Here is a 24,430-nt window from a genome sequence, read left to right as displayed (position 1 = left end):
CTTTGCCCTTTTGGTCACAGGGGCTGTTTGCCCTTCCCTCTGGGAAGGGTGTGAAGGGGTAGGGCCCAGAAAAGAAACTTCCAGACTCTGGTTTCCCAAAGCTTAGTCCTTAAGGGAATGAAGAGAGTTCTGGACAATAAACAGGATGTTGAGAGGGAGGGAGGAGGGGGGAGAGAGAGAGAGAGAGAGAGAGAGAGAGAGAGAGCTCTTCTTGGTTCCCCGGAAACAGTGCTTTAGGCTCTGGTCTGTGCTTCCTCAGGGAACCAGAGCCCAGACCGGGGGGGGGGGGGGGCTCTGACGACACTGAAATAGGGCTTCCTGAGGGTCCATGCCTCCACCCCATGCTTTCCCGTGACCTGAGCTTCAACTGCTGTCCTGCTACTTCCCACCATGTAGTTGTTAAGTAAGTTATTTCACTTCTCCCAGCCACAACCTTCCTACCTGTAAAATGGGGACCCTGAAGTCTCTCCCTGGTGCTGTGGTTGCTGAGGGTGAGCAGGGAGGATAGTCCAGCAAAGGCTGGGCCACACACTCTAGTTCCTTCTGCCCTCCCCTGCCCTCCCCTCCTTCCCCCTTCCTTCCCCTCCCCTCTCTTTGCTCTTTGACCACCTGGTCCCTGCTGCTTCCCTGAAACGTGCAGAACAGGGATAGTTTCTGCTCAGTTCTGGGTGCATCCCAGCACCCCACACAGTGGCTGGCTCGCAGTAGGCACTGAGTATTTGTTTAGTAAAATCTGTCAATTTTGGTAGGAAGAGGAGGAGAGTGGAGAGCAAGGAATAAAAACCCAGAAGACCAGGCTCTGCCTCTGCCAGAGGTGAGGACTCTTCCCTCCACCGCCTGCCCTGTGCCGCCACCATGCTCGTCCGGGGGCTCCCCGTGTCCCTCTGTGTCGCAGGTAAGGCCGCCCCCGCCTGTCCCTGGGATGAAGGCAGGAGGGCGCCGGGCTCCGTGCGTGCCCAGGGCTGGGGTCTGATGGAAGAAGGGGCACCTTTCCCCCGAGGTTCCCAGAGTTTGAGGTTGAAGGGGAGACGAAGTGGAAAGGAATGAATGTTTTTCAGCTGTCAGCTCAGGCGTGGTGAGGGAAGCCTCAGCCTCAGCCCCTGGCTGGGGTCCCCTCACTCCTTCCCCCTGCAAACCCTAGGCCCGGGCCCAGAACTAGAGTTCGCTGCCCTACATATAATGTCACTCATTCATTTCTTCACTTATGCATCTAACCAGTAAATATTTACTAAGTGCCTGGTCAGTGCCACTCAGACGTGGTCCCTGACCTCACCGAGCTTATGTTGTAATGGGGGGAAAAGACATTTGGCAAGAAGATAGCAAACAAGATTATTAGATGATGTGACCAGTGCAGTGAAAGAGAGAAGTGGGGTGACAAGAAGGGAGAGTCACAGGGAGCGATTGGCAAGGCGGGGGATTCTTCAGATCACGTGGGTGGCAAGGTTTCCCTGAACAGGGAGATTTGGGCTGGGCCTAAGGAGTAAATGAAATACTGCAAAGAATAAAGGCAGGAAAGGGAGCCGGGGCACAGGGAAGAGCCTGTGTGTGTGAGGAACACATGCAGGAGGCTGTGGTGGCCTCGAGAAAAGTAGGCCCAGGACTCCAGGGCTCGCAGAGTGTGGTAAGGAGCCGTGGTCACCGGTGGGAGCCCCCAGGACATGAGGAGCGGGGGTCCCCTTGTGATGGGGTGGGGTTAGGGAGTAGAAGCAGAGGGACCCTCTGGGGCCAGTGCTGTCAGCCACAGAGGGAAAATGGCGGCTTGGGCCAGGGTGGCAGTGGGTGTGGAAAGACCCGGAAAGTTCAAGAAAGTTCCAGATCTGAGGAATGACGGGATTTGCAATGCAATTGGATGCCAAGAATGAGAGACAGGGAGGGACCAGCGATGACCCCTGGGCTGGGACTGGAGATGCTGGCGTGAGTGGTGCCATTCGATGAGCTGGGAGGCCCGGGACAGAGCCCACAGGTAGGGCGGACCTATATGTGTGACTGACGCACAGTGGGACACAAACAAGGAGCCCAGCACCAGAGGCTGGAGTCGGGGACGCGTCAGGACACAGTGTTTACAGCCAGGGTTCCTCAAACCACGAGTTGTGAGCCACCGGGTGCAAAAGCAATTTAGTGGGCCACAGCCAGTGACTTCAAAAAATTAAACAGAATAGAGTAAAAAATATCAAAGTGAATCACATATCATAAGAGTGATTTTTTTTTTTTTCCTTTTCCCCTTCTCTGATGCAGGGATCCTCCAGCTTTTCTCAGCGACAGGCAGCATCTTGGACTCTGGTGGGTGTGACGAGCTTCGCCCTGTTTGGCAAGAGCCTGTCCTCCTGATGGTACACATTCCAGCCACTGTGTGCGCCCAGTTCTTCAGTCTTATTGTCCTCTCCTAGGGCATCTGGCGTGAGGCCAATCCCTTAAGGCCTAGGACCCCCCCCCCGCCCCCACCATCCTGGCACCAGACCCTTCATCCCCCTCCACCCCTGCAGGGCCTGACGGGGCAGAGTAGCCCTTGACCAGCTGTTTGTGAGGACCCCACAAGGGCATGGAGTCAGGAAGGAAGGAAGCCAACATTGAGATCTCGGGGCTTCGGGTTGGCTCTTGGGAGATGTGTGACCTGCTCATTAGTTCCTTCCTTCCTTCCTTCCTTCCTTCCTTCCTTCCTTCCTTCCTTCCTTCCTTCCTTCCTTGTTTCTTCCCTCCTCTCCCTCCCTCCCTTCCTTCCTCCCTTCCTTCCTTGCTTGTTTCTTCCCCCCTCACCTTCCCTTCCTTCCTTCCTCTCTTCCTTCCTCCCCCCTCCCTTCATCTTTTCCTTCCTTCCTCCCTCCCTCCCTCTCTTCCTTCCTTCCCCCCTTTCCCTTCCTTCCTTCCTTGTTTCTTCCCCCCTTTCCCTGCCTTCCTTCCTTCCTTCCTCTCTTCCTCCCTCCCTCCCTTTCCCTCTCTTCCTTCTTCCCTCTTTTCCTTCCTTCCTCCCTCCTTCCTCCCTCCCTTTCTTGTTTCTTCCCCCCTTTCCCTTCCTTCCTTCCTTCCTTCCTTCCTTCCTTCCTTCCTTCCTTCCTTCCTTCCTCCCTCCCTCCCTCCCTCCCTCCCTTCATTTCCTTCTGATGTGCTGGACACTGGGGATATAAGGATGAATGAATAAAGCTCATTCTTTGCTCCCAAGTTGCTTGCACCTGGTGGTGGAGACAGACAAACAAAAAGGTCCTTTCCCTGACAAAATTCTGATGCCAGCCCAGCAAATGCAGATCCTTGCTGTGGGGTGGGCCTGCACATCAGTGTATTTGGAAAACTCCCCAGGTGGTTGTCATGTGCAGCCCTTGTTCTGAGCCCTGCCTACAACAGGGTGGTTTTCTGCTATGATTCAGGGCCTGGCCCTGGAAACTCCTCCCATGGTCCTTGTGTCCTGGCTCTGTCCCTTCCCGCTGGGTGGCCTTGGTCAAGTCCCTTAACTCTCTGTGACTGGGTTTCCTCATTTGCAAAACAGGCATGGTGATGTCCCTCCTGGGGAGTTACTGGAAAGATTCCATGAGCTGCAGGCACACCAAGCCGTGAGGGCTCAGTCAACACGGGATATTGTTACTAAGCACTAACAAAGGGGCACTGAGCAAATGGGAAGGGTGTAGAGGATGGGGCAGAGGGCTGAGCAGTTAGCTGGGCAAAGGCAAGTGGGGAGAGAAGGACCCTGGAGAACGAGGGACTGGGGGGAGCAGGGGGTGGGGAGTGGCCAGTCCTTCCAGGCCCAGAGCGCAGCTTGTGCAAAGGCCCAGAGGCACAGCTGTGTGCGAGGGGAGAGCCCGCGGTAAGGGGTAAAGCGGGGGGGGGGAAAAAAAGAGGCGGGGGAGGCTCCCTGTGTTGAGGCCGGAAGCTCTTGGGGGACCAGGGGTGGGTTGGGGGTAGCCATGCGCCAACGGCCTCTCCTGTCCCAGCCCTGCGGCTGCTGAACAGTGGCAAGACGTTCTCGAGGGTGGAGGCGACGCTGAGCTGGTCTGAGGCCCTGCGGTACTGCCGGCGGCACCACACGGACCTGGCCGACCTGCAGAGCATGAACAGCGTGAGCAGCATAAGCTCCCTCTACTCCCTCACGAGCAGCACCGAGGCGTGGATCGGCCTCTTCTTCGACGTGCGCGTGCGCGGCCTGAGCTGGTCCAGCGGCTCCACCTTCGCGGCGCCCGTGTGGAGCTCGCTGCCCGTGTTCGCCGAGGGCGTCTGCGCCACTCTGTATTCCGTATCCGTCTTCCCCAACCTCGGGGCCGCCTCGTGCACGGCGCAGAAGCCCTTCATCTGCTACTACGGTGTGTGTTCGGGTGTTCGAGTCCGGTCCTGCGCCCACTCTTCCTCCGGGGTGGCTTCTCCCGAGCAGGTGGGGGGTGGGGTGGGGGGTGGGGTGGGGGGCGGGCCCTCTCACGTCCTTCCCAGGACGAGGACGACCCGCTGCTCTCTTAACCCCGCTGCTACACGCGTCTCTGCAGCCTTGGTTTCTGTCTCCTCTGTCCCTCGTTCCTCCGACTCCGTCAGAGAAACAAGTGGCAATCAGCGTGGAGAGAAGGTGAAATCTGGGCTGTCCCCTCCTGCCGGTTGGGGATTTGGGAGAAGAGGAAAAAGAAAGGGAGGAAAAAGGAAAAGCGGGTGGGGGATCGCTTGCATCTACGCAGCAAAGGCAGCAGAATTCAGCGTTGCTCTTCCCACAGAGCACAGGTCCGGTTTTACCTCTCATGGTGGCGGGGAGAGTAGTGGATGGGAACCAACCCCTTCGGACTTCCCTGCAGGAAATCGGCGGTGCTCAAGGGCCCGGTCCTGACTCCATCTTGGCCCCATCCTGCCCCTGCTGGTCCCTCTCTGCCCATGCCACCGTCCTGGGGGGATCACACAGGGGGATAGTTACAGACCAGACGGCACTTTTCTGGTCAAAAGCGCCAACTTCTGCTTTTCTGTGTCAGCCGAAGCCCAGCCCAACTCTGTGTCACCCAAACCCCTCAAACAGGGGCACGGAGCACAGCCGGACTCCTCCCCTGTTTTCCGCGACACCGCGCCTGTCATGGGGCCTTGAAATACAGCCCACGGGGGCGAGGCTTGACCTTCAGATTCCCAAGCCAGTAGAGACGGTCAGGAGTGCTGGATGTGCAGGGGTGGGAGCCCCTCAAAGAAAGGGCCCTGGGCGCAGGCTCTCCCCTCCTCCCTCTGGTGTCCTTGGGCTCCGCTGAGGCACGTCCTGACTCCACAAGTCCACCACCCTGGTCTTGGGGGGGGGGGAGGGTCTGCCCTGCCCCCACAGTCAGTTCTCAACACAGAATGAGCTCTTAAAAATACAAACCAGGTCACTCTGCTCCAACACATTCAATAGGTGGCTTAGCACTTAGGGTCACGTCCCTTTTGAGGCCGACCAGGCCCTGCCTGACCTTTTTGGCCTCATCTCCTCTCCCTGCCCCTGGCCACACTGGCTCTCTGCTCCTCAGACACACGCTGCCCTTTCCCACTTAGGGGTTTGGCCTTCGCTCTGCCTGGGGATCTCCTTCTACCACTTTGCAAGGCTGGCTCCTTCATATTCTCTTCAAAAGCCAGGATCCTGTTTGTCTAATTTCTGCTGTTTTCCCCGGGCCCAGAACAGTGTCTGCCACAAAACAGGGGCTTTCTCTGTCTCTCAATCTCCCTCTTTCTCGTCCTGTATATATTTCTTTAATAAATGTCACAGGGATGGAGAAAGCTGTTTACCCTGGAGCCCAGGGTAACCTGGCTTCCGCTTGGTTCCCGGTGCCTGCAGAGGTTCCCTCCCCGTGACGCATGCTCTGTTTCTGTTTTCCAGACCCTGCTGTGGGGCACCGCACCCCCACAGAGCCCGCTCTCAGCCCAACCTCCTCTCCAAAGCCAGGTACGCACCTGGGAGCTCTGCCTGCTCTCTGACTTGTCCACCTGGGCTGGTGGGCAGGGTCATGCCACCTGTGTCCCCTCTGCTCCTCCCTACCCTTGCCTGGCTGAGGGATCCTCTGGCTTTGCTGTCCCCGGGCTGAACCCCGTGGAGAGATTCAGTCCGGTTTTATTATTCAGAGGAACCCAGACAGGGAAGTGACTTGCTCAAGGTCTCCAACCAGAGAGGGGCCGTTAATGGCCCAGGCTGCATCCCAGCTCTGGTGAGGCCCCCGCTTCTGCGGTGGGTGAGGGGGACTTCCCTTCTGATATTCCTGCCCTGGAATCTTCTGTTTTTAATTGTTTTTTAAGTTTATTGATTGATTTTGAGAGAGACAGAGAGAGCGAGCAGGGGAGGGGCAGAGAGACAGAGAGAGAGAGAGAGAGAGAGAGAGAGAGAGAATCCCAGGCAGGTTCCACACCGTCAGAGCCCGATGCAGGGCTGGAACTCATGAAACTCGAGATCACGACCTGAGCTGAAACTAAGAGTCGGATGCTTAACCAACAGAGCCACTTAGGTGCCCCCTGCTGTATATTTTTTTAAACTTTCTTCACATCGGGTGTAAAGAATCCATGACAAAGGGAATACACTCCCCACTCCCTCTGCTTTATGGAGCCGGTTTTCCGCACGCTACGAAATACAGAGCTGTAGAGTGAAGATGGCTGGGCGTCCAAGGTGGACCTCGTCTGAATCTCATCTTGCCATTTAATATGGCATGAGTTTGGGCACATCATCACCAACACGGGCCCCCGCTTTCCCACCTGTATGATGAGGTTGATAGCATCTACCTCTCAGGATTATAATGAGGATTTAAAAACATGACGTCTGCCACATGCATAGCTCGGGGCTGGGGAGTCCTCGCTGCATAGAGGATAGCTTTAAAAAATCAATTTAGATAGGGAAAATGAGGGAAACATCAGGCAAATCTTGCCGGGCTTAGGTGAACCAGGATGTGTCAGAGAGTTTGGGAGGCCCTATTTGAATCTGAGGATGTGGCTCTCTGTTCTGCAAATAGAGGTGTTTCCTTCATCGGGTCTCTGGAATCAGTCCCTCAGGATCTGGCACCACATCCTTTCCCAGTCCCACTGTTTAGAATCAGATGCGTGGGCTTGTGTGCTACAGATGAGACAGGCCTGGCAAGAGGCCGTCGTGGGGGGTCGGCCCAGGCCAGCCTCTGGCAGAGCCGGGGGAGGGAGGGTGCGGGCTATGGGAGGCCGGCATCCCGGGCTGTCTGAGCCCCGCTGGAAGTCGGGCCCACTGGGATGGGCACGCTCTGTCTTTTCCCTGGCTCTCCAGACATGATGGATATCACCCCCCGTCTCTATCCTGCCTTAGCCGTGGAGCCTCCTGAGAGCCAGCGCCATAGTTAGAGCTGCTGCAAATCACAGATGAGGCTGCCTTTAAAGTAGGATTGTCCCATTTTCCTCCTCACCTCCCCATAAAGTGTCACTACCTTTTAATCAAGTCCTAATTATTTGCACGCACGGTGCGAAACCAGTTGCATACATGGTTTCATTGAGGCCTTTAAATTAGTCTAGGTGCTATTATCCCCATTGTGCAGATGAAGAAATGGAAACTCAGACTTAGCTTGTAAGGACTTTAGCCACCAGCAGGGCTCTTCATCCCCGCCTTTCCTAATTTGCATTCTCTCGGCTGCTGCCATGATAGCCCATCCATTCTCCCAATGTGGTGTTTAGTCTGCCTATGAAATGGTGGGTTTCCTCAAATCCAACACCCAGGGACCGGGACAAGGGCCTGAGTCAGACCCGAGCTCTGTCCCAGGGGAGCAGTGAGGCTTGGTCTGTCAGAGATCCAGGACCTCAGGCCTGCGGTCTCCCTGTTTTTTGCCCCCAGCTGTGGTCCAGATTGGCCGACAGACCTTCATGCGATTCGACCAAGAAATGACCTGGCCGGAGGCCCTGCGGTATTGCCACAGCCACCACACGGACCTGGCCGACCTGCAGATGGTGACCGACGAGGCGGGCAAGGAGGCCTTGAAGTCCATCACGAGTGAGATGGAGGCCTGGATCGGCCTCTACTTCAACGCGACCTCTGGGTCTCTGAGCTGGTCGAGCAACCTGGGTGCCAGCATCCCCACCTGGCTTCAAGTGCCCGAGCTGGGGACGGGACTGTGTGCGGGGCTCCGCACCTACGCGCGCTACCCCCCTCGAGTGTATTCGTTGGCCTGCTCTTCCCTGAGACCCTTCATCTGCTTCTATGGTGTGTGACAGCCTGTCCCCACGGGCCCTGGGCTTACCAAGGATAGAACAGGATGGGACATGGGTTTATTGAGCAGCAGGAGACACTGAGGTTGGACCCAAGGAAGAACCTCTAGACCCTGAGGGTAAGAGGAGCTTCTGAGGGAGCTTGAAAGGAGGAGTGGAGCCCATCGAGCCTCAGGGCATTAGCAGTTAGCCACGGTGATTAGGGTGATTAGTTTTCGGGCAATGCAGAGGTTCAAAGCATGGACTTGGGAATCTCACACGGGCTTTACCATTTGCTAGAAATGAGGCGCGTGGCATCTCTGAGCCTCCTTTTCCTCTCCTGGAAAATATATTTAACAAATGGCTTCGGAGACTGAATGAGAATGTATAGAACAAACCTAGCAGAGACCCTGGCACAGAGTAGGCGCCCAGCACATGTTAGCGGTTGTCACTGTTGTTGAACTCTAAGTGCACGTGAACCAGAGGCCTGCCTGGCTATTCTGGATCTTGTGTAGAGTGTGTCCTCAGCAACAGGTGCGTCCTGCCTTATCCTTTTCTTCTCTTTTTTTTTTCTTTCTTTCCTGCCTTCTTCCCTCCCTCTCCCCTCCCTTCTTCCTTTCCAGTCTTCTTTACTTTTTGTAACAGCTTTACGGGATATAGTCCACATACCTTAAAAATCACCCTTCTTAAGTGTCTAACTCAGTGGCTATTAGTAGTCACAGGGGTGTCCAGGCGTCACCACTAATTTTAGGACATTTTTGTCACCCCGAAAGGAACTCCTTGTCCTCGAGCAGTCACTCCCCATTCTCCCTCACCCTCGGCCCCGACAGCCGCTAACGCACTTTCTGTGGATCTGCCTGTTCTTGGCTGTTTCTTTCGGTGGTTTGGATTTGATGAGAATGGGGATCCTTATCTACCAAGGAAGAATGATGGTCCCTCCCTTGCAGGGCTCCTCTGAGGATTAAAGACCTGGCAAGCCCCCGCCCGCAGCCGGCACACGCACATGCACGCATGCACACTGAGCTGGCTGAGATGGGCAGCTGGTGGGGCTGCCGGCAGGCCTTAGGGGAGGCAGACCTGGGGGCGCTCTGTGCCAGGTCGGCCCTGTCCTCACCACTCTCCTTCCTTACTCACAGACCCTTCCGTTGGGCACTGGGAGCCCACAGCTCTCCAGCCATCCTTTCACGCTCCCTCCTCAGAAGTGGCCGTGGAGACAATGCGGAGGCCAAGTACGTGCCTGTTTTCGGTTCTGTGTGGGTGCTTTGGACCTGTCCTTGGCTGGGTCCCAAGGTCTCGGGGTCTGAGAGCTGGAGAGGTCACCTGCATGCCCCGTGGGATCTGCCCAGAAGAGGATTTTCCAGCCCACCTCCACCCCCTGCAGGGCCAGCTGGAGTTGGAGAAGGGGGACTCAGTTGCCATCAACCTCCCTCTTTGACCTGGGCCACTAACTTGCAGTTCCAGGGCGGGAGGCTCAGGAGAAGCTGTGTGGCACCCCCAGTGAGGTGATGAGGGCCAGCCTGGGAGACAGAGGGGAAGACTCTGGGCAGTGCTCCTGAGAAGTCATCAGAGAGGCCTTTGAGGTTTAGCATCCAGAGGGGGAACCACAAGAGAGGTGCCTGTCGAATCCATTGTGATTCTGGGCTCCTCTGGGTGGAGAAAAGATTCCAGATGAGTTGTTGGGACTATGTGTGGGGACATGTTGGGAAACACAGTGATTGCCCTCCTACAGCATTTTTAAATTCCTGAAACATCTTCACAGCTATTACCTAATTTTCCTTCCCAAGAGTTCTGAAGCTAAGTAGGGTAGTTGAGGGCAGAATCACGGTTCTCCTGGCTTTGTTGCAGATTCCTATATCTGACAAAGGTATTCTTGCCTTTTCTGAGGACACAGAGAAGTTAGGGAACTTGCTGATAGTTGCACAGAGCTTTATTTATTCTGGGGACACAAAGAAAAATCAGGGGCCGCTCTCAAGGAGCCCAAGGTGTTGATAGTTGGTGTTGTGTGTATAGGCACAGGCATAATGGGGACATAGGAGGGGAGTGTCTCAGTCCCTGTAATCATCTGGATTTTCTGGAGGAAGTGATTCTGTTTGTGTTTTGGACCACGAGAAGGAATTAGCTTGCAAAAGGGAGCGGGGGGAGTGCAGGTAGGAGCTGCAGGTGGGGTGCCGTGCTTAGCGTTGAGCGGGGACACCCTGATCCTACAAGGAGAACTCCCTGTGAGCTGCGAAGGAACGTGGCCCTCACCCTGACGGCAACAGCGCCAGGGCCTGGGCCTGTGGTCAGATTCGGTAGAGAAACTGGGTACCATCCTGTCCTCTGCTTCCCACGTGAGGTCTAACCTGGCCCCTGTCTGGCCGCCCCAGGCCGGGCTCAGCCCGGTCGGCACTGGGAGCGCAGGGCCAGGCGTGGAAGAACCGCAGGGCCGCCGCAGGGCCCCGGGAGCCGCGCGCCCCGCGCGCCCCGCCTCGGCCGCTGGACGCCACCCGTCGGGGTCCTTGTCCCACGGCCCAGGCCTGGTGGGGATCCCGGGCGCGGGGCGCCCCTCGCGAGCCTTCTCTCCTGCCGCCGGGACCAGCGCCCGGCGCGGCTCCCGCAGCGAGTCAGCCCCGGACCCGCCGAGTGCGCCCCCCGCGCGCCCCGCGGCTCCCCAGCCAGGGGGACGGATGCCCCGCGGCCTCCGGCGCAGCCTGCGCGCCCCGGGGACTCCTTACCCCGCGAGGAAGGGGCCGGGACCCTGCTGGTAACTGTCCAGGGCGCGACCTTGGCCCCACGGCCCGGGCCTCCCCGCCGAGAGCGGCTCGCCGTCCGGGGACGCTGTCTATCCCCCCGGGGGGGGGGGCGGGGAGCCGGGCCCGCTCTGGCCGCCACTTCGAGCCCGGCCACCGTCCACGCGTCCCCGGAGGTCCCCGTTACCGAAGGCAAGTCCGCGACTCCGCGGGAGGCAGCAGCGGGCCCCGTGCCCGGCTCCACCCTCCGTTCCCCCGGGTCGGCCCCAGACAGCGGCTCCCGGCTTCCAGGGAGCTTCCCGGGGACAGAAGAGAGCGCCTGGGGACGTTCCGCTCACCGCGCTCCCGGAGCGGGCAGCCCCCAGCCGGCCGCACGCGGGGAGGACGCCTGGGAGACGGCTAAGTGAAACAGGTGCCCGCCCGAGTCGCCGCGGGTTGAGGACGCCACACCAGCCAGGCCCCGGCGCCCGGCTGCTCCTCTGCGGTGACAGAGCCTGAGGCCCCATGCCCAGGCTGCAGGCCAGGAGGTTGAGGGCGGGGTCGTGTGCTGGGCCACAGTCTCCCTGCCCTGGCTGCATTCCTGTCCACTCTACGGGTGCAGCCAGAGCCAGGGCACCTGCTCAGCCTCACTGGGTAATGATTTAAGGGGCGGGGGGTGGGGGGCGCGAATCCAGGGGAGAAACAGGCTATTTGGGCTGTAGGAGTCTGATAGCCAAGGGTTGGAATGTTGACCCTACTACTGACAGTGTGGCCTTAGGCAAGTTTCCTAACTTCTCAGAACTTCATTTTTTCTCATCTTTAAAGTCAAGAAAAATACCAGTGTCATGAGCTATGGTCCAGTGCCTGGCATCTGACAGATGCTCAATAAATGGCAGTTATACTACTCTAATCTCAATTCACTAGTGAGATGTTTAGTGATTCATTCCATCTCCCGCCTCTGTCCTTACTCGACAGACGGGGCTGGCCTCGGTCTCATTTTATTAATTATAAATGATTATGAATGATCAGATCATGAATTATTGAGATTGTGGAATCTCACAGGGCAGGGGCTGTCTTGTGCCTCTTTGTATCTTTCCCAGGCCTTGAACAGTGATTTACACGTTGGTGGATGATTGAATTCAACGGTCACTTCCTGAGTACTGGTTTTGAACAAGGCATTGAACTGAAGATACCAAGGAAAGCAGGACCTGTTTCCTGTTTTTAAAAGAGCTTAGTCTAATAGGGACTAATAGAGACAACAGTCTGATAAGTGCTGAGCCAGAAGTGTGACCTGAGCACCTTGGCAGGAAAGTGACTCATTCATTTTGCCTGGAAAGGTGGCGGTAATTGGACAAAAAGTTCATGGAGGATTTTAGGCAGCAAACACTAGAACATTCTTCCTGGCAGAGGGAACAGCACAGCAAAAACGAGTAGGTGTGAAAACGTGTGGTTTGGGAATGAAAGCAGTCTGATGTGACCAGAGTGTAGGTCACGTATTTGGGGAGGGAGTGACAAAGGAAGAGGGAAAGAGGGACAAATTCTGAAGGACTTGACCTTGCGGCAGGTGGAGGCATCAGAGGTTTTCAGCAAGCGAGCAAAAACGCTCAGAGCCGTAGTTGATAGAAGCAAGGTGGCTATAATGACAGGGGACAATGCTTGTCGTGACAGGGCGTTAAAGGGACAAAGCACGGTTCAACATTATACATGTAGTGCACTCAACGGCACACGGAAGGGAAACCCCCACCTGTGCTTAGCAAAAAAGACTGGACGGAAATGTGTAGAAATGTTGACGGTGGTTACAGTCAGGTGATGAGACTATGCGTGTTTCTCCCATTCTGTGTGTCTGGATTGTACAAAGTGATTCATTTCACCAGAGGAATGTGCAGTGCTTCGGGCGGGGAAAGAAGAGGGCATTTGGAGAGGAGGCCGACCAGGAGAGGAGGGGCAGGAAGGGCACGTGTGGGGCCGGCAGCGTGAGGAGGGGCGCGAGGGAACTGGTTTTAGGCTGTTCGCAAGTGACGTTAACTGAAGAAATATAGATGCAAACACATTTTTAAAAAAAGCTCAGCTTTGTTCACTGAATCACAGAAATCCAAACTAAAAGCGAGATGAATTTTTAAAACGACTTAATTTTTACTTACCAGCAGGGCAAAGATTGGAAGGGGTGAAAGTGTTGATGGGAAAGTGGAAAAATCAGCGATCCTAGGCACTGGATGGGAGAGCAGACTGGAGCGGCCCTTCTGGCGGCGTGTCTGTTCTGAGATGGAAATACCCTCTCAGACAGAAGCCCTGTTTTGGGGAATTAAGAAATAATAGTACGAGGTGCACACTTACATATGCGTCCTCCACACAGGGCTCTTTTATTGCAGCATTATTACAGTGAGAAGTGGAGGCAATCTAATGTCCATTGAAAGCAGATGGGTTAAGTTACGGTACATTCAATGAAATACTATGCAGCGTTTAAAGAGAGTAAGGTAGATCTTTATGCATTCAAATTATAAAACCCAAGTGTGTGAAGAATATTCTATAGCAAACTGTTAACAGTGGTTGCCCCTGGGTCAGGGGAGGGGATACTTTTGTTTAAATATTTTACAATAATATACCACAAAAACAATATGATCGTTCCATATTTGGAAAAAAAAAAAACAAAACAAAAAAGACCTTTGCAAGGCACCGACAGGGGTTTGGTGACTGGACAGGAGAGGGAATCAGAGAGCAGCTGAGGACCCTGGGGTCTCTGGGCCTCAGGAGACGGGCAGCCACATAGGGGAGAGGAGGTTGTTGGGGGGAGGCTGAGCTTGGTTTTGGAATACCTTGAGTCTGAAGTGCTGCTTCTTGATGGCGACGTTAGGGGTCCCTGACTGCCAACGGTGGGGGCTCCGGGAAGCCGGCAGAGCCATAAGGGCATCGGGCCCCTGGGGTGTGAAAGAAAACATCTGCCCCTGGGAAGAGTTCTCGTAATACTGCCCAGGCCCCACAAGTCCTGCTGTCAGGGACGCTCTCTGGGGGACGATAGGTAACAACGCAGGGGCTGGGTGCGTGAGCCTGTGGGGGCGGGTCAAGGTCTGGCCGGGACGGTCGGTCTCTGCAGCGGCTGTGTGCAGAGCGGTGGGTGGCTCTCCGTGCCTGTCTTCTAGCTCAGGGGCAGCCACCAATCTCAGACCACCCTGCTCCCGGCCGTATTTGCAATGGCTCCTTTATTTCCCCCTCCTATAGCTATGACCACGGGAGGAAGTGGCAGTGCCGTGAGAGAGACAGCCGCCGCCACTCAGGCCCAACGGGTGAGCTCACCCGAACACCCAGAGTCTAAAGGCAAAACTCCGGCGCCAGCATCAGGTAACTGCCTCTGGTCACCAAGGACCCGCTCCGAACAGCGGAGCAGTTAAATCCAGACGGCCGCTCCTTAGCACAGGGCACCCGAGACCTTTTCGTGAGACAGCATCAAGTGCAGGGAAGGGAACCGGAACAAAAGGAACAAGGACGGGGAGCCTGGAGTTAGCGACCTGACTACTGTTAAAGCTCGGGGAGCAAGTATCCTCCCTTCAGAACCTCCTCTTCCTCAGCTGCAGAGGAGGTGTAGTAAAAACTACCCTGCCTACATCATGGGGTTGTTGCGAGCCAACGATGAGGTATTTATGCAGTGGTGCGTCATAAACTATAAAATGCTCTACAGATACAGGGCAGCCCTGTCACGAGGCTGCATGTAGTTCCCGGGAAGATGACAGCGGCTCGTGGCCCAAGGCTGAGCGTGTTTATTGGCTCAGAGAACCTGCTCAGGGCTTTCCGGGGTAGCGTTGGCCTTTAAAATGTGGGCCCCGGGATAGGTGAGTATTTCCAGCGCGGTGCGGAGTATCTGCTTAATGGATTTGTTAAAAGGAAGGGGGGAAATACAGGAGAGACAGAGAAGGGGAGGACTACCTGGCCGCGGCCACTGGCTGGTTAGTCCTAATTGTGGCTGAGCATCCTCCAGCCCAGCAGTTTCTTTCCTCTTCCTTTTTGAAATCCTAAATCTCTGTGCAGCATCTGTGGTGTCCAGTGGGCAGTCCTGTTGAGAACTTCAAGCGTCTGACGACAATAGGCTAATTTTCTCTGAACCAGGCAGCCCTTTCTTTTTCAGGGCAGGTCTTTGGAATCCTGAAAGCAGATTTTACCATCCCAGCTCTCCTGGACCCAGAAGACGTGAAAGACCAATTTTTGAGTGAGGTGAGACTTCAGACCACCCCTGCTTTTGGTCAGATGGCTTGACAATGCAAGGCGACACTGTCAAAACCAATAAACCTGGAGAAAAAGCTTGGGAACATTAGCTCCTCTGTTCCCACTGCTGTTCCCACGCTGGCTCATGGTGACAGGTTGGTGCCTGTGCTGAGACTTTTTCAGATCTTTTTCTTCTCTCTGTAACATGTTTCTTGAGCTGTTTGTTTGTTTTAAATGAAGACAGCGTAATCAGAAGGACCTGTATTGGGGTCTGGCTTTCTACTTGTTAGTCGTGCGACCTGGGGCAAGTAATTTAATCTTTCTGAATATCAGTTTTCTCACGAATTAGGGCCAATGAAACCTAATTCATATGGTTGGTATTAAGTGAAATATTCCAGATAAAGTGCTTAGCAAATTAGCACGTAGTAAGTGCTCAATAAACACAAACATTAGCTATTATTACCAGCATCACTGTTGCTCATCCGAATATACATTTGTTCCAGGCTCCCCACCCTGCCCAGTCCTCTGTTCTTTTAAAGTATTATGAGATGGGACATTGTGAAGAGGAAGAAGTGTTCCTAAATACTGCAGCAAAAGCTTGAAGCACGTTTTTCAATTATACCAGAGAATGATCGTTAAGATGTCAGAGTTAGAGAGTTCCTTACAGGTCATCTAACCAAATCCTGATGTTACAAGAAAAGAGACTGGCATTTATCTGGTAGCTCACTGCAGTTTACTCACAGGCCAAAGAAATAGCACCTGGCAACTCATTCTAAAACCTCACAAGCTCGTTTCTAGAAAGAACGGTGGTGTGCGCGTGCGTGCGCGTTTGCGTGCGTGCGTACGTGCATGCGCGCGTGCACAGGCCCGTCCGGGGCCCTGGGGAGGAACGAGCGAGCTCTCCGTGTGTTTCGCTGTTGAAAGAGGAACAGGTGCAAATGATGCAAATGATGCAACTGGACATCGGATCGTTATGTTAGAAGTTCAGTAAGACCGCAGTGCCCAGTACTGGGTTTCCAAAAGTCAAGGACTCTTTTTTTTTGGGTGTGGGGAGGGAACCAAACCGGAAACCATCTTCCTTCTCTGCAAAAGTAAAGCCAATAATGGGAAAATTGGGGTCAAAACGGGGATCTGGCCACCTCTGTTGGAAAGTATCTGTTCCCTACTAATGGGGACAATTTCTGCCTCACAGCTTTAAAGGGTGGAAATGGTGGCAACCATGTGTGTGTCGGAAGGTAGAGTATATAGCATTAGTTTGAGCCGCATTTTAAATTGCAAACAGAAGGCAAGGAAACACACCTGCAGCCAGCTTCCAGGGACGGGGACAGAGAGACATTGTAACAGACGCACCCAGTGCTCAGGGCTCAATATGCATTAGTGGTTGTTAACCCCAGCTGAAGTTACTGCCTGGAGAAGCGGGCGGGGAAGCCCAACCCCAGTCCCTAGAGAGATCAGTGACCTGGTCGGTGGTGGGGCTCAAGAGGCCTCTTTTCTGATTTCAAAGTTCAGTAGTGATTCTGATAAATGGGACTGAGAAGCACCGGTAAGTCATTTGTTTCAGCCCCGTTTGTCATCAGACTCTCCGCACCCCCCCTTGGAGGGGGTGGGCAGTGGTGGTGGAGGCGGTGGTCCTCGCGTCCTAACACAGTTGATTCATGTACCTTCCCGTTGGGGTAGGTGCGATCCTTCACAGAGACTGGTGGGGGGCGGGGGGCGTAGGTAAGAAAAAGAAAGGGTATGGCTGGTCACAAAGGGCATAGCGGTGGGCAGTTTAGGCCGGGAGGTCACAAGACAGCAACGGCAGTTTCTCTCTGATGTTTCAGATCCGAGAAGTCTTAAAGCTTACATTAGGTCACGAGCAATTCAGATTGAAATGGGTTGGCTTTGAAGTGAACAAAAAACAGCCCATGTCGGCAGACCCGGAGGCTTCTCACACCATCTTCTCTGGATTTTGAGTGACTTGTGGTCTATGATGCTAGCAGATGAGAACATACGTTTGTTCCAGGCGCTCAGAAATAACTCCGGATATACGAAGAGGTGACTACAGAGCTACACCTGTGAGGAAAAACTGGCCTCCCTGGATTTTATAGGGTGCGGGAGGTAAGCAGAGGAAGATGGAGGCGTCTGGGAACAGTAACCTTGAGAATGACAAGCAAACAGGAACCCAAACCCCAACGAAACAACACCAGTCCTGAAACAAACCGCATTCATCTCCCTGGAGAAGAAAGAGAGAACAGTGGTGGCTGAGAAGCTGAGGGAGGCCACACTTCCGGAGAAGCGGAGGGCACTGTCTTCACTATCCACCCGAGCTGTTACGGAGACCTCAGGCTGTCCGGAGTGAGGAGCTCCCCGAGGGCATCCTCGCAATACGACACATTAATGGTGGGTTTGTCCTCCTCCATCCGAACACTCTTTGCCTGTCCGGTGGGAAGTTCTCCAACACGTTGTCCTCAATGCTAAGACAGAACTTCAGAAGAATGTTCCCGTAAGCACGTCCTTTCTGGTTTTTCGCCAGGTGTTCTAATCATCCAGATACATGCTCGAAGTAAGGTGGTAACATGTCAAATACAGTGGCAACTTTAGTCTGAAATGTTTAAAGTTAAAGTTTATTTGTATTCTTTGTAGGAATAGCAATAAAAGACCTCAAACGTATCTATATCTGTACATGTACAAGAACCATCAAAAAGTATTCACAGAACAAAAATAAATCTTCTTTAGAACAAACCCAGGTAATGAAATGCAGATATGGATCTCACGTATGGAATAATCTAAGTGCTACCGGCACAAAAATATGGCTTTAAAAGTAAAATAAAATCTTGGGTTTTGTTTTTCTAAGGTGTATTTCTCTTTCTTGAAATAAAAAATAAATTATTTAGAGCTATCGTTGTAAAATAGTCATGTGCATTAACACATTCTTATTAAGGCCCTGGAGATGAAGAACAAAATCAAATTTAGAAGGTAAAACTCACAGGTGTGATTCAGGTCAGTGTGCTGTGCCGTCTGCACGAGTTAGTTTTAATGCAACTAGGAAATAGCTAAGCACCAGTCAAAACTCAACCTTTAGTATTTATCTCAGAAAACTTTTCTGCAGGATGGTGCTCATTGAGTCAATTAGCACTCAACCTTTTGGTGAACTGGGAATTCAGAATTTTCCCTTGGGAGTTTAGAAGTGACCTAAGTACAATATTTAGACATAAACCTTTGTACTCCCTCCCACAGACGATGGAGGCCCCCAAAATACAGCTTCTGTGGAAATCTTTCTACAACAACAGATAAATCTGGCTCTAGGTCCCAAACCAAATCGTTTCCTAGTGAAGTATGAGAGCATCTGAATGAAAAATAGGAAATGAATAGGAAATTACGATGCATGCTGAGATAGGGGCAAATGACCACTTTGCTTTCCTGGGGTGACACCAGATTTGCCAAGTCTTGCCGGGTGGGTTCCTCAAATACCTGAAGATAAACTGATTAGGAACCAAAGCTGCTTCTTTCTGGATCCTACAGTGACATTCAACTTTCTTTCCATCCCTCCCCGTGGTATGAATGACGATATCTACGTCAAACCAGATCAATTTCAAGTCAGTTGAACTCACATACACACATAACACATAGCGTACCGTACATTTTAAAGAGGAACGAACCACGGTTATAACGTGTAACAAACGAGAGCAGAAAATCTAAAAAGCTCAAGAAATTCTGAGAATCACTGCTCCGTAAGTGATTAACATTCAGAAAATGGAAGCCCTAGGAATTGTGTGTTTTGGGTTGGGGGTGTGTGTGTTGTCTACAGAGATTGCCTTTCTTATCCGTGTATTTTAAGATCAGGCAAAGGATATCAGTTCTGTTCCCTTGAACCTTTGGGCTACCGAAAGGCTGCTATACATGAGTCCCCTTCTGCATCATGTGTGTTCCTCACGCTCTTTCACTCTTCATAAGATATTTATTCTATCTCATGCAAATTTCATCACTTTTGTCCTTGCTAAACTCAAGAGCATTCATAATTGGGTCACGACAAGAGGATGCTTCTAAAACTAATAACACTCAGACACGGAAAGAGATTCTACTTAAAAATTCAACACCCAACTTATCTTGCTTTTAAAAGACTAGTAAAATAGGTTCTTTCAATTGACACATTGATGAAAACAAAGTATCCCAAATTCTTGGCCCTTGGGTAGAGGGTGGGAAGGCAGCTCTTTACCGCTGGGGCAAGCAGGAGATCTCACACCGGACTTGAGAAGGGGAAGGGGAATGGAGAAGAAAGTCCCTTTGGTTTCCACACTCCGTAGGAGGAGGTGGCCCCCATGCGCGTATCTGACGACGCACTGAAGCTGTGGCACGGGCTCGGGAACCGCTGGGCCAGGCCCAGTGACAAGTCTAGTCTGGGCTCAAGGTCACATGGGACTTGGGCAATCCTAAAGAGGGTTCCTTCCCCAAGTTCAGTCCCACGACCAGCTTTCTCAGGAACTCCAAACTGAACATGACTAGAACTTAACCTAGATGGAAAGCAAAGCAAATACTAACGCAAACTCATTTGATGGCCACTGTCTTGCTCTGGGACTTCCAAAGAAGAACTGCTCCCAACCTGGGGTACCTCTGAGGACACAGTGAGAGCCAGGGGCCGAAAGAACCACAGATCCGTAAACAAAGGCTGAGGCCGACTAAGATCTGGAAAGCTTTACTTCTAAAGTCCAGCTAACTCTCAAGGTCGTACACCAGTCAGAGACTCCTGCTTTTTCTTTCCCTGTCCAACACCATCACGGGGAAAGGTGGAAGCCATCCAGAGAAAGCTACTTAGGACCAACTCAATACTGAGTGAAAACAACAAAAGCCTAGAGCAGCCCGATTAGCTCATTTTTCCACATTTTCCTTACCAACAGGCTGCCCCAGGCTCCAACGGTACCTTGGTGCGAGTGCCTGGACCACAGTGAGTGCTCAAGTGTTTGTTGTAGTTACCTAGGTGTCATCTCCTGGGGCCGTGGGGTACATTGCGGAGACGTGGGGTATACGGTGACTCGATGGGAATGTAACTCTTTCTGCTGCTTCGGCCCAGGGAGTCTGTTGCTCCAGGGACGTAAAAAGGGAGCGTGAAAGCTCTTTCCCTAATTCCTAAACCCACACTGTCCTTGTTAATAGCCAAGTCCGGCTGTCAGCTAGACAAGCACTTGGCAAGCACGTCACCTGAACTCCAAATTCCATTCAGCCACGGTCCACGCCGCACCCTGCAATGTGGTGACGTGGGGGTGGAAGGCAGAGTGGAAGACACTGCTATCTCACTCCGCCCACGCCCTCCTCCTAGTAGAGCAGAAGTACGTAGTTATTCGGGCCAAAGCAAAGCCGATGAAGCAATACCTCCGTAAAAATGACCTGCTATTTGCTGCCGTCATCCATACCTACGTAGAAGGTCTTTCAGAATAAGTTCCACAGATTGCAGCCTCTCAGAAGAAATACTCAGAAAAATATTTGGATAGGAACAGGCTCAAAGGATAATCTGAAACTTAACATCTGGTAATAAATCTGAACTTCTAGCTGACTTCCAACTTTTGTTTCTTACTCTTTTTCTCTTCATTCAAGATAACCTGGCAATAGAGGGCTGCAAAATTTTTCCAAACGCTTTGGGCATTTAATCTTCCCAAGTAGGCAGCCCTCTAAGGAGTTCCCACAATGCCAGCAAGAAATATGCACCATCAAAAGCACATCTGATTTTTCTGTGTCGCCCCCAGCCCTCCAGTACAGGTAAGCTTATCCGCCCTCCGTAAGCCTTAACCAACACCTCAGAGCTTCCACACCTCAATGCAAGACATCACCCAAGTTACATACTTAAGGCCACTGAAACTGACAATTCTTTTACCAGGCTTTCTGCAGCACAGTCGAAGGCTTTTATAAAGAAAGGATGAAACACGGCTAGAGCTGAGAATAGCCATGAACAAGGCCACCTACGTTTACATCCTTCCTGCCAACAAAGGGTACGTCTTCAGAGTTAGTGAGATTTTTTTTTTCCCTATGAAAATAAGTGATTTTGACCACAGTGTGCCTGCCCTAGGCTTAGAGGGAGGAGGTGAGACTATATAAAATAACTATCAGAAGATAACCAGGTGCCAAAGTGTGGGGACATGAAAACCGCACATCAGATAAGCGCATGAGCAGCCTGCCTTCCATCTCTGACCAGCAGAAACGGGATGATTGTGAAGGGAAGTGTTTTAAAAGGCTGTGGGTTGGGGGTGGGGGGGGGAGGGGGCGTGGGGAGGCTGCTGAGACGCAAGCTCCAGCACAGAGATCCACCTGGGCCCCGGGGAATGTGCTCAAGAGGTCCGGATGCGAGCCTGGGGCACCGTGAAAGGGAGGCTATTCACAGACGTGGAGTCTGGGAGTCTGGGCTTCACCCAAGAGAGGACACGATACATGTTCTCTTGTTTCCTTATGCTATTCTGTTATGTAGGAAAACTCACTCCATGCATATGGCTCCCTCACGTCTTTTGTTTTTTTAATCTTCCTCTCCTTTTTTCCTTTTTAAAAATTTCCTTATAGTTCATAATTTGAAACAAACATCATTAACTTATTTGGGAAATGTTGCTTTCTCAGTATAAAGAACTGCTTAGATCTTGCTTAACGAGACTCAAAAACCCTTTTACATTGTATCTGACAGCGGAGAAGGCATGAACTTTCCTATTTGTGCAGTTATATGTACATATGTGTGAGTATATATGTATATATATTTGTATACATAATGTCCGTTTTAAGACACCACATTCCATACTTCTGATAATCAAGTTTGCATTCAAGATGACATTTCACACCTCGGGAAAAAAGGGAAGTAAATGAGCTTCCACGACGGTTTCTGTCCCACAGTGAAGCCAAGGATGACAAATCGGTACAACAGAGTCATTATTGCCACATCTACGAAGAACACGGGAGAACAGCTGGAGCGTGCGGTCCTTGCGCTTTTCGTTTTCTTATTGTATAGGAGTTATCCTGACTTGTGTGAGAGGGCGATGCTTTGGGTCTGGATTTCCTTTCCAAATTTCAGTGAGGGAATTAGAACAAGCCATTTAAGAGCTAACGACTGAGATAAAATTACCCTGCCCAGAGATTTGCTAGTACAATGGATAAAATCTTTATCCCAAACAAAAATGAAGTTACAAATAGAAAAGCTGTTTTTTCGTTTTTGTTTTTTAATAGGAAATAGTCAGAGATTCCTGCTATGGTATGATTAGCCCTTTTCTGTGTGGAAGAAAGGGTGTTTCTTTTGGATGGCTTATGGACAGCATATTGGGACAACCTCTCCAGGGGAGAGTAAACCCTGTTGTGATGACTGCTCCCACCATGGGGAGGAGAGGGCAGTGGGTGGTGCAGATGAAGACGATATGCAGAGACACGAATATTTATAGTTCTGTAAACTCTAAAGAGGAAAAAAAGAACACCCTTTATTACAACTGGGGTTAAAAAAAAGCCCCCTATCTAAAATGGAAAATTCCCATCTGCTTTAGGCAGAAGGAAATAAACATCAACAGGAGTTCAATAGAAATCACTCCTAAAGTCCGGTTTTGATGCCACAGCTCTTATCTGTGTTTTCCGAGACAGCGCATTCCCAAATCAGATTAGCCGTCCGTCCGGAACCAGTCTTGGGTTGGCCAATGGGATAAATTGTTTTGTTTGGTTCTTGGTATTTGCATGTTCTCCTACAGGACAAGGGGGCCAGAGTGGGGTTTTGAGACTGGCAGGGGAATCCCTGAAAAATCCATTCTGACGATATCCTATGTCTATCAGATAGACACTCGGTCTCTACCTACTGAGCCCCTGGGCTCATTTCTCACTCACACATCGTTCCTACTTTTTCCTCCTCTAACAACTGCAGTGCTTTCAACAAGAGGAAAACAATAATAAAAATAGTAATAATTAAAAAGGTAATCTACATTATTAACTTCCTTTTGGTATATTACAGTGGTATTTTCTGTACATGGCCCAGAACTAAATTCCCTATGTACACAAGAGACATGGGGGGAAAGCGTCGACCTTGGAAGGCTTAGCCTTCTGCCCTGAAAGACAAGGTTCCTTCTTCATTCAAGAGTTTCTCGCCACTCTGCTGTTTTGAAGTAGCAACATTCTGTAAACCTGGTGGGGTTGGGGAAAGGACTGGGGACAGGAGAGCGGGGAGATTTCCTTCTGTCTCCTCCCACAGTCTGTCTATTCACAGAGCCCGTCAGCAGCTGCTGTTTTTGAATTCACCATTCTCCGTGATGGAAAGCTTGGTGGGGTTGGTGGGGGAGATGCCATTGCGGACCTGCACACTGTATCGCTCCTTCACTTGGGTCAGCGCGCTCATCAGTCTGGTGTTGGCCGAATCCAGGGACACGATCCGTTTTTCCTGCAACACACGAATCGGGGCTTTATTCGGGCTACATGCAGGACATCACGGCGTGATGCTCCACTCAATGACTGTTCTAGTACTTTCTATCAAACAGCAGTACGCATGATGCTTCCCAGACAAATGGAACGTCTCTGCCTCTTTCTGCACACGACTCAGGTTCAGCTTCCCTGAGCCCAATGGGTCTGTGTTCATTTTCTCTCGTTTTTTTCCTTTCAGCACAGCAGGACTGGTTATTAATAATCCCTCGGGACACCGGGACGATGTGAAAACGACACCATGTGTTACTGCAGACGGTGCAACAGGGTGTCAAGCCGCCTTAAGGTATTCAGTGCTTTGGGCCAAAATTAAAACGAGGAGATTAGGTGGCAAAGAAAGAAGCACCAGAGGTTTCATTTCACAGAGGAGAAGTGCTGTGTGCTCTACGGAGCTCGGCCCCCAAAGAGGGCACACCAGTCACATTTGGAAAGAATTCACGTTGTGCTCAAAATTAAAACGATACATGGTGGCAGTTTATAGTCACCAACAAAGTGAGGACGCAACAGCAAGAGGAGAAAAAGCAGCCAGAAGCTCAGACTGAGGGGTCGTTTGAATATGGGAAGGGAGATGTGGCCGAAGGGGATGCCGGAAACATAACACATGGAAACAAACAGAGAACACAAGCTCCTAGACTCATTCCAGCTCAGAGTTACTCCAGGAAAGCTTCCCAATAAGGAGACTGCTTTCATTTTACTTTTGAGTCTCTGGGGGAAAAATGCCTCAGAACCAATATTTTGGAACCAAAGAGTGTTGACTATATACACTTATATAAAAAAAAAAAAAAAAAAAAAAAAAAAAAAAAAAAAAAAGGGGGGGGGGGGAAAGGGCCCCCAAAATATGGCAATCTAAAGGAAAGCAGGCTCATCTATGTTTAAAGAAAAAAAAAAATCACCCCATCAAAATATTATCAGTCTCCCAAAGATTAGGAGAGAAACCCTAATCTTAGTTTCAGCAGGTGGGTAAATGAGCCCAGAACCTTTCCAACATGAAGTTGTCATTTTCCAGAAAAGGGGTTAAGGCTGAGAAG

General features: G+C 51.8%; 2 protein-coding genes across 7 annotated transcripts in view; one reads left to right on the top strand and one right to left on the bottom strand.

The window, feature by feature from the left end:
* Positions 1–658: 658 nt before the first annotated feature.
* On the top strand, positions 659–16,957 carry CLEC20A (C-type lectin domain containing 20A). The gene is made up of 9 exons (XM_030302039.1): positions 659–895; positions 2,236–2,280; positions 3,921–4,286; positions 5,795–5,860; positions 7,751–8,116; positions 9,237–9,329; positions 14,025–14,144; positions 14,926–15,011; positions 16,826–16,957. The coding sequence occupies exons 1-9, from the start codon at positions 856–858 to the stop codon at positions 16,955–16,957; spliced, it is 1,314 nt and encodes a 437-aa protein (XP_030157899.1). The 5' UTR covers positions 659–855.
* Positions 12,865–24,430, bottom strand: part of RASAL2 (RAS protein activator like 2) — a 364,251-nt gene continuing 352,685 nt past the window's right edge. For 5 of the 6 annotated variants that reach the window (XM_030303462.1, XM_030303463.1, XM_032591838.1 and 2 more), the window contains one exon: positions 17,586–23,364. In XM_030303462.1, coding sequence (XP_030159322.1) covers positions 23,200–23,364 — 165 coding nt within the window. In that variant the 3' untranslated portion in view covers positions 17,586–23,199. Of the gene's footprint in view, positions 23,365–24,430 lie in introns of all 6 variants that reach the window. The other variant, XM_030303459.1, reaches the window with a different exon arrangement.

This window comes from Lynx canadensis, chromosome F1 (genome assembly GCF_007474595.2).
Source record: "Lynx canadensis isolate LIC74 chromosome F1, mLynCan4.pri.v2, whole genome shotgun sequence".
NCBI lineage: Eukaryota > Metazoa > Chordata > Mammalia > Carnivora > Felidae > Lynx > Lynx canadensis.
The sequence above is the reverse complement of the archived record's forward strand: the minus strand, read 5'-3'. Positions and strand labels throughout refer to the sequence as shown.

Coding starts and splice junctions, on each gene's coding strand:
- CLEC20A (XM_030302039.1), top strand. CDS start 856: ATGCTCGTCCGGGGGCTCCCCGTGTCCCTCTGTGTCGCAG. Junction 4,287..5,794: donor GCCCTTCATCTGCTACTACG/GTGTGTGTTCGG, acceptor TCTGTTTTCCAG/ACCCTGCTGTGGGGCACCGC. Junction 15,012..16,825: donor AAGACCAATTTTTGAGTGAG/GTGAGACTTCAG, acceptor CTGATGTTTCAG/ATCCGAGAAGTCTTAAAGCT.